Source organism: Gekko japonicus, unplaced genomic scaffold, assembly GCF_001447785.1.
Source record: "Gekko japonicus isolate JY-2015 unplaced genomic scaffold, Gekko_japonicus_V1.1 scaffold822, whole genome shotgun sequence".
Lineage (NCBI taxonomy): Eukaryota > Metazoa > Chordata > Lepidosauria > Squamata > Gekkonidae > Gekko > Gekko japonicus.
The window spans coordinates 560,628-569,872 of record NW_015159737.1 but is presented as its reverse complement, the minus strand read 5'-3'; the positions used below and the strand labels follow the sequence as shown (position 1 = coordinate 569,872).

Sequence of the window (9,245 nt, the reverse complement as noted above, 5' to 3'; positions counted from 1 at the left end):
ACGAGATGAATTATATGAACTATACGGCAGCAAGATCAGCCGATTAACGGGAACGACTACTATAACTAATGTCGACAGGGAGTATTCCTTGTGGGCACCAACTGTAGACCATCTTGGAATTATAGCACACTGTTATTATTAATGTTATGTTATTGGTTGTGATTGTGATTTTATTGAATTTTATTGAATTTTATGTATGGCCTAGGCCTCTGTAAGCCGCCCTGAGCCCGTTCGCGGGGTAGGGCGGGGTAGAAATACCCGAATAAATAAAATAAAATAAATGGAATTCACTGCCACAGGAAGTGGTGGCGGCTACAAGCATGGACGGCTTCAAAAGGGAATTAGATAAGCATATGGAGCAGAGGTCCATCAGTGGCTATTAGCCACAAGGTATGGATGGGGCTCTGGGGCAAGTGATGCTCTGTCTTCTTGGTGCTTGGGGGGGGGTCAACAGTGGGAGGGCTTCTGATGTACTGGCCCCACTGGTGGACCTCCTGATGGCACTGGTATTTCTGGCCACTGTGTGACACAGAGTGTTGGACTGGATGGGCCTTTGGCCTGATCCAACATTGGCGTCTCTTATGTTTTTATGTTCTTATGTCCAAGAGTCCCGCAGGATCAGGAATGCATCAGGTTCAGCCCGTTTGAATTCTAGTATGGTTGGTATGTGCAAGGACTCCTCAACAATCATCAGCAAGGGGCGGGAAAGAGAAGATGTTTCTGAACTAGGGACAATCATGCAACGCAGGGAAGACTTGCAGAACACCCTGCATGAGGTGTTGGTGACTGCAGGAGAGAATCTTCATCATGCCCAGCAAAAGCAGAAGAACTGGCATGATACAAGAGCCCAAGACAGATCTTTTGAGCCAAGGTCCTGGAGGGTAGATAAGATTGATTATAGCATATGGGTTAGCATATATTATTTGTTTTGCTGCTAATGCAGGGTAGTTGTATATGACCATCATAGTAGCTTCCCTCTTTCCAAGAGCAGCAGCACTGAGCCTGGATCACGTGAAGGAAGCAGCATGCTCAAGTACTTTGCAAATGTTAATAGAGGTAATGACATCAAAAGTTGTGCTAATGGCTCCTGACATTGTAAAACCTTTCACTGTAAGCACAGATCTTTCAGAAGGGTCTTGGGTAGTAATGAGTCAGTGTGGCCTGATGGACAGACACACCCAGTATTATTTCTGAGCAGGAAGCTCCTGGCCAGGGAACAACATATTTACACTGTACAGAAGGAGTGTTTGGCTATGGTGTGGTGAACTGAGGCCTTATGTGTGGGGATGAAAGTTTGCCCTATGTTCAGACCATTCTCCACTTTACTGGTTCCACAATACTAAAGGCAATAATAGCAAATTGTTCGGGTGGAGTTTGTTTCTACATAATTCGTTTTCGTGGGCATGAAAATGTGCTAGCTGATGCTTTATCCAGGCTGATGTAAGCTCAAAGGTGTGGTCTGTACCAGAAGAAAATAATGGTTGGTATAGAATTCGTTTTGCTGTGGGGGACCAAGGAAGTTTGTAGCCACACATGTATGTTAGATTTCAGTAGGGCAGACTTGAATAAACTCAGAGGCATGATGAGAATCATTCCATGGGCAAGACTGTTGAAAGGGAGCAAGTGAAGGGTGCGCTGTCCTAAAACAAGAGCTCTTGCAAGCTCAAGCTATCACTGTTCCAACAAGAAAGAAACATGATAGGAGATTCAAGAAGTGTGATGTGCTAAGGGAGAAAAAGGATATGTTCAAGAAATGGAGGCAAGGATTTACCTCTAAAGAAGAGTATCTGTGGGTTGCTCGGCACTGTAGGTTAGCCATCAGAGAGGCCAAAGCTCACAATGAGCTAAAGCTGGCCAAGGAGGCTTGCTACAACGTGAAAATTTTCAGATATGTGAGGAGCAAATGCAAGATAAAAGAGGCGATGGAGCCACTGTTGGTTGAAAATAGAGAAAATTTGACAGAGGACAGAGAGAAAGCAGAAAGGCTGAATGTCTATTTTGTCTCATTTTTCCCCCTGAAGAAGAGAACAGGCTCCTCAGAGATGGTAGCAGGCAAGGCACAGCTTCCGGACTGCTGGATAACATGGACAGAGAGGTAGTTGAGAAACACCTGGCTGCACTGAATGAGTAGAAATCCCCTGGGCCAGATTGTATGCACCCAAGAGCGCTTAAAAAACTTTCTAGAGAGCTTGGAGAGCCTTTGTCCATCATCTTCCGGATCTCTTGGAGGACGGGAGATATGCCACAATACTGGAGGAGGGCAGATGTTATCCCAATTTTCAAAAAAGGGAGGAGGGATGACCCAGGAAACTACAGGCCAGTTAGTCTGACCTCTGTCCCAGCGAAGATACTGGAGCAGATTTTTTTTTAGCCCCCCGTAGGGGATTTTTTATTGCATTTTCTATAAACTACAAAGAAAAAGCAAGGGAGAAGAGTCTACAAACTACAGGAGAAAGTAAAGAAAACCACTACAAACCCAAGAGATGGAGATCATACATTACTTGAAATACAGCAGCATTTTTTTTAACCATTACATTTTTCTTTCTTTTTTTGGTGTTGAAAGTGATTAATAATAATTTATCACTTATATTATCAATTCCAACAAATCTGACTATATGAAGAGCTATACAAGATCATAGAGGAACCCCCCCCCCCCCGCTAAGGCAGCCTTCAGAAAACATTAGCATCTCATTTTTTAAAAAACTTTTTGTTCCCCAAGTGACAATGAAATTTATTTTTTTGGGGGGGGGGACCACCCCCCATTTTAGAGTCCAGTCCTCATCAGTAAGTGTACTTGTTATCTCATCTTCTCTTACTTTTTTACAGTATTCTTCCTCATTATCTTCTTCCCTTGTTGATCCAAGTTGTTGCAGCAGACATTGGCCAGTCTTTAGGATATAGTTCATTCTTCCCTTTTATCACTTTAATCCATATGTCTTCTGGAGAATCTAACCACTCTTTCACCGGGCAGATTATCATTTTTATATTTTCAGGATATGTCTGTAGATCACATCCCTTCACTTTAAGTATCGCTTTTAATCTGCAAACTGGTCCCTTAACAACATACAGTCCATTTTAGATTCTCCCCTTTATCCATTTGGAGTTATAGAAGCTGATTCTCGTTGTTGTCTCTATCCTTTTGCAGATGTCTTTCAGTTAGAACCGCTATGCAACATAGTCCTAATTGAATATCGTTGGTAGCCAGCAGGGGGCACCCATTTTCTATTGGAAGAGTCTATAATAGAGTCAGGTCACATGGCCTGGTCAGCTGAATTCCCACTTCCTGAAGAAGGCTTAGATTTCATTCTGCTTTCTTCACCGCTATCTTTAAGGGTGTTTATTCTTTTGTAAAATTGCCAAAGGTTTCTAAAGTCTGCAGTATCGCTCAGAAATCCCTCAACAGCTCTTCATTATGGTCCATTTATGCTTAAATCTCCACCCCCCCACAATGCTTCAAACTCTGTTTGTTTTGGTGTGTGGGGGAGTTCCTTCCCCCCTCGCTTATTAAGAGGGGGACTTTGCGCCTTTTTAAAAAAAATTCAACGCTTCAACAAACTCACAGTTCAACGTCATTCTCACCATTTCATCTCAGGTAAGGTTAATTTCGCCAGATGTCCACACGCTTGTCCCGGTCAGCGGCTCCTGTTCCATGCAGAAGCAAAGCGACGGGACCATTGGGGCAGAAGGGAGCCTTAATTCACCAGCTGCATGCTGGGGGAGAGGCAACCCTTTAGCGCCCCATGACTAGGAGCCCTTTGCAAGGGCTCTGGGTTTGTGTGTGCACAGTTGCACCCCCTCCCAACCACCAGCTCATGGCTCGCATCCCTGGGAGCACCCAGGGGAGGCAGCCGCCATTGAGTCGCCAAAAACTGGAAGCCGATACTGGAGGAGATTTTAAAGGGATTGATCTGTGAGCATCTAAAGGACATCTTGGTGATCCGGGGAAGTCAGCACGGATTTGTCCCCAACAAGTCCTGCCTGACCAACCTCATTTCCTTCTTTGATCGAGTGAAGAGCTTACTGGATCGCGGGAATACTGTTGATGTTGTTTACCTGGATTTCAGTAAAGCTTTTGACAGGGTTCCCCATAATATTCTGATGGGTAAACTAGAGGACTGTGGACTGGACTCTAGGATAGTTAGGTGGATAGGGAACTGGTTGTAGAACCGCACTCAAAGAGTAGTTGTCAGTGGCCTTTCATCTGAATGGAGGGAGGTGTCCAGTGGGGTGCCACAAGGCTTGGTTTTGGGCTCAGTAGAATTCAGTAAGATCTGAACACATTGGGAAAGTGGGCAGATGTGAACAAGATGCGATTTAACAAGGATAACTGCGGAGTTCTACATCTGGGTTACAAAAATGATGAACATTCATACTGGATGGGGGATATGCTTCTGGGTAGCAGTGTGTGTGAACAAGATCTTGGGGTACGGGTGGACCTTAAGTTAAATATGAGCAGCCAGTGTGATGTGACGACAAAAAAGGCTAATGCAGTCTTGGGGTGCATCAACAGAGGCATAACATCCAAATTGCAAGATGTGATAGTCCCACTGTACACTGCATTGGTCAGGCTGCACCTGGGGTATTGTGTGCAGTTCTGGAGGGTCTGTATTCAGTGATTCCCAGCTTGTCAGAGTGTTGGAGTAGCATACTAGATGATGGTGTCCTTCATCACCCTCAATTCTGATTGCCAAAGCAACTGACAAAGTTCTGGCTGGAAATCTCTAAAGCTTTGATGTCACCTTGGAAACTCTTGGGTAGTGTCAACATGCTGCTTGGCCTGGCATCCCACAGCTTACTGGGTAAAATAGTAGGTGGAAAGATGTACAAGGCTGTGTAAATGTGTAGCAATGAAGACTATGGATTCTAGAATATTGCGCTTGATATTCAGAAGTAAGGATAACAAGCTATTCTAAGCCAAAACATATTCTGAAAACAGTACATTATTGTGTCTTTATTTCTGGAGAACTAGTAGCATCAGGGAGGAATAATATGTGAAAGTTTCTTTCTGGGAATTTGAAGCTATGAAAAAAAATATGATGAAAAAAAAATCCGTAAGCATACACACAGCAGTTGGATAATTGCCAGAAGTGAAGAGGCCTTGGAAGGGGCTGCTGTCTCTAGTCACAGGTGTTGCCATATGGTGTCTGGTTTTTTGTAATACAAGAAGGAGATTACTAAATGATGGGTACTAGAATAACACTTTCATTCTTATTGCATGCATGTGTTATGTAGCTTGTGCCAAATTGCATAGTTGCTTTATTTCAGAACAACAGGAAACCTTTGTAGGGAACATTTCAGACAGAGTAGTAAACTTAGGGCATCCTTTCTTGTTGGTATTCAGCATTCTCATCTTTCTTTGCCATTGGATGAAAAAAAATCATTGAAGACTAATTCTGTTCAGGGTTCCTCTTTTTTCCTAATTTGGAATTACTAACCATGATATGATGATTTGTGTGGTACTGTGGACAGTTATGGACCCCTTTAGATCAGGTTGGTCAAATATTCCAAGAAAAAAATTAAACTGTGAATTTGTTGGCATAGAATATCTGTTCTGACCTAACACGGCTGGGTATCATACTAAAGCATATATGATGAAGGCATTAGAACACTGGCCTTTCTTTTATTATTAGTACACATCAGAGGTCATTTCGGGGGGGAACGTGGGGGAACACAGTTCCCCTGGGTGAGGTGCGGGGGGGTGGGGCACACGATGAAGCCCCGCCTCCTGCTTCCGGCCGCCCCGCTTCCAGCCCTCATTCAGCCAGGAGGAGGCAGGAGAAGAGGGAGGGTAAGTTGCTTACTCCCCGCCTCTCCCCACCCCTGCCTGCCTAGGACCTTGGCGGGGCTTCCTTGCACTCCCGCCAGCCTTGCAGGTCCACCGCCGGGCCCCTGATGTCAGGGGGTGTGGTATATGCTAATGAGTTCCCCTAGCTCTTTTTCTACGAAATGACCCCTGGTACACATGTTCTCTTTGGGAGCTTTGGGTTTTCCTGGATGGAATTCTGAGGATATGAAGTGGAGTTTTTAAAATTATTACCTCCTCTGAAGCCAGTTTGGTGTAGTGGTTAGGAGCGCAGACTGTAATCTGGGAGAACCGGGTTTGATTCCCCACTCCTCCACATGCAGCTGCTGGTGTGACCTTGGGCCAGTCACAAGTTCTCTCAGAGCTGTTCTCTCAAGGGCAGTTCTTGAAAGAGCTCCCTCAGCCCCACCTACCTCATAGGGTGTCTGTTGTGTGGAGGGGAAGGGAAAGGAGTTTGTAAGCCACTCTGTGAAGGGCGGGATATAAATCCAATCTCTTCTTCTCTCTCTTCTTCTTCTCTTAATCCTGCTTGTGAACACATTGGGCATAAAAACTGGAAGATATAGTACTAGAAGGGGGTTCCTATGTGTTTCCCCCCCCCCCAGAGCTTCCTATACTTCTATGTAGCCTATGTAGCCAGAGGTACATACAGAATGTAGTTTGTATTTAAGATAAAGCGACAGCAGCCCTGAATTCCAGGGTACCAGTTGTAACAGTCAGGAAACTATAGAAGAAAAATAGAAACCATCATTGCAGTAAAGAAAGGAAGTCTAAAGTAGACTTAGAGATGTTCTTTGTCTACCATTATCCAGAAACAATACCTGCACACACATTTTGCTGCAAGTGACAGTTGGGTTAGTCCATATATACAAGTAATGATTGCTCTTTCAAGCTGCTCCCAGTTCTCAGAAAAGTGAAATGAATCAAAGTTAGTGTTCACCTCTAGTCCATTAGATCATGGTAATAAGGATTATCAGTAAATATGTATGTAGGATTAAAATTAATCTGATGAATAATGTATCATACAAAATCAGTCACATGAACCACATTTACATTGTAATTCTAAGAACACTTTCCTGAGAGTAAGTCCCCCTGAGTATACTTGAGTAGGTTTCTGACTAGATCTCTTAAACAATATATTCTTTAAAGTACACAATTTATTTGCTACAAGTTTGCTACTTTTGTCAGAATTAATTTTTGAAATATCAAAAACTGTTTGATTCTCATCGAATCTGGCACAGCAAGGAGGGACCAGGTGCTTTTTTGTGGCCTGTTTGACAGTGTACCTTTAAATCTCAGTCCTATTGATTCATCAGGTGACAAATTTCAGTTTTTGAATTATGCTTTAGTATATTGATCTCTCAATTCAGTTGATAAAAATACAAACCTAATGAAAACAAACATCACTCGGAGGTGGGGTTTCAGCATGGCACTATCGGTATCTCCTAGGAGTTGCTTCTGAAGGAGAGCTACGCTTTCTGGTTTGTAGGTCCTGGGGGAGCTCTAGGAGGAGGGTTCCTGAAGCAGAGGATGGAGGATGGAAGGTTGAAATCTTCCCCTCCCAGAAAGCGGCTCTTAGTCTAATCAGAGAGGGAGAAACAGCGTCTTTCTTCCTGTTTGGGAAGAGATCCGGTTACAAGGAGCCTCTCTGATACCACGGCTTCTTTGAGAGGTCCCATTTGATATGTAAACAAAAGACAGAAAGTGACTCAAATTTCCAGAGTCAGTTTGCCCAAAGAGGATTATAAATAACATGCTTTATTCTAACTGTCTCTGAGATTTACGCTTTTTTTTTTTTTTTTGCGGTTTATATTTTTATTGGTTTAAATAAAAGTTTGTACATATATGTATTTCATCAGCTTGGTTACATTTCATATCAGAGTCGTTTACTTCCAGTTATTCAACTTATACATTGTTGGTATAAAAGTCACTATTACAATATCATAAAGTAGCTTTTCTGGTTACATTTCTGTTAGTTGTTCTATCCACTTATATACATTATCCCATCTTCTTTTATGTACCCTCTCATTTTTCCCTTGCATCTTTAGACTTAAATCGTCCATTCTGGCTAGATCTAAGATTTTATTTATCAGTTCTTCCCTAGTAGGTAAGCTTTCAGATTTCCAGTTTTGTGCTATTAACAGTCTGGCTGCTGTTATTATATAACTAATTATATACGCATCCTGTTTATTGTAGCTTTTGGGGATCATATTTAACAGGTAAATTTCTGGTCTTAAAGCCACGTTTTTACCTAGGCTTTCTTGGAGGACTTCCCTAACTATTCTCCAGAATCTTTGTGTCTTGTTACATTCCCACCACATGTGGTAAAATGTTCCTTTATCACCTTTACATTTCCAACATTTATCGGAATACCCCCTATAACATTTGGCTAGTTTGGCGGGTGCCCAATGCCATCTGTGGAACATCTTATAGACATTTTCTTTGTAGGCAACCGCCCTCATATATTTGACCGATTTCCACATATTTGCCCATTGCTCTTTATCAATTTCCCCTATATCCTTCGCCCAAGTATTCATTACATTTTTAACGTCTGCATCCTTCAAAAAATCCCTTAAATGTAAATTATACAGTTTCTGAACCAATTTAATATTTCAACCTATATTTGGAATTATATGGCTCATCACTGATTTGCAAAGATGGGAATTAAAACACCAGCATCAAAGTTTTATGGGAAAACTCACTTATTTGCATGCATGCCCTGAAACCTTCTACATTATAAATATGAATTAAACGCCTTGCTTAATGTTTTTTTCCTGCAATAAGCATATTTGAATGTGCCAAGAAGAGACAAGCACTCTAAAGGCAACCTTGGTATCTGAGAGCAAGGGTTACTTGTTCCAAAGGCTTGCAGCCAACTGATTAGGAGACCAAATACATATGCTGTACAAAGTTTTGGAGGAGAGTTTCATGGACACTGGACTGCCCAAAAGACAAATAAGTGGGTTCTAGATGAAATCAAGCCTGAACTCTCCCCTAGAAGCTAAAATTCCAAACTTGATGATGTTCTACTTTGGTCATGTTTTGGAAGACATTAATTCTATGAGGTCGCCATAAGTTGGAAGTGACTCGACAGCACTTAACACTCAAAGTTTTAGATTAAATTAAAGCCACTGGAACATCGATTAAACTAAGGAAATATTTCCACAACTTTGCTCCCCCATCACCCATGAGTGGGGAGACAGTAGAAGCAGCACCAGAGATAAACTATTAAGCAAGGTTTTGGATTCATATTTGTAATGTAGAAATGACAGCTATGGTAGCCCAGCATGGAGAACAAGAGGCCTCCAGCCTTCACTCCAGAGAAGATCCCCCTGCTTAAACTTCACAAAGTATTAGACAATCCCTGGCTGTTCGATTGTTTCTTCGTAAGAGAAATCCTCATTAATGAAAACACTAGAAAAAAGCACAAATAAGGGAGAAC

The 9,245-nt window shown here is 42.4% G+C and overlaps 1 protein-coding gene across 1 annotated transcript in view; it reads left to right on the top strand.

Moving 5' to 3' along the window:
- The window catches only part of ADAMTS20 (ADAM metallopeptidase with thrombospondin type 1 motif 20), a 152,250-nt gene that overhangs the window by 33,697 nt on the left and 109,308 nt on the right, over positions 1-9,245 (top strand). The window contains exon 4 of the mRNA XM_015429359.1: positions 3,245-3,250. Coding sequence (XP_015284845.1) covers positions 3,245-3,250 — 6 coding nt within the window. The remainder of the gene's footprint in view (positions 1-3,244; positions 3,251-9,245) is intronic.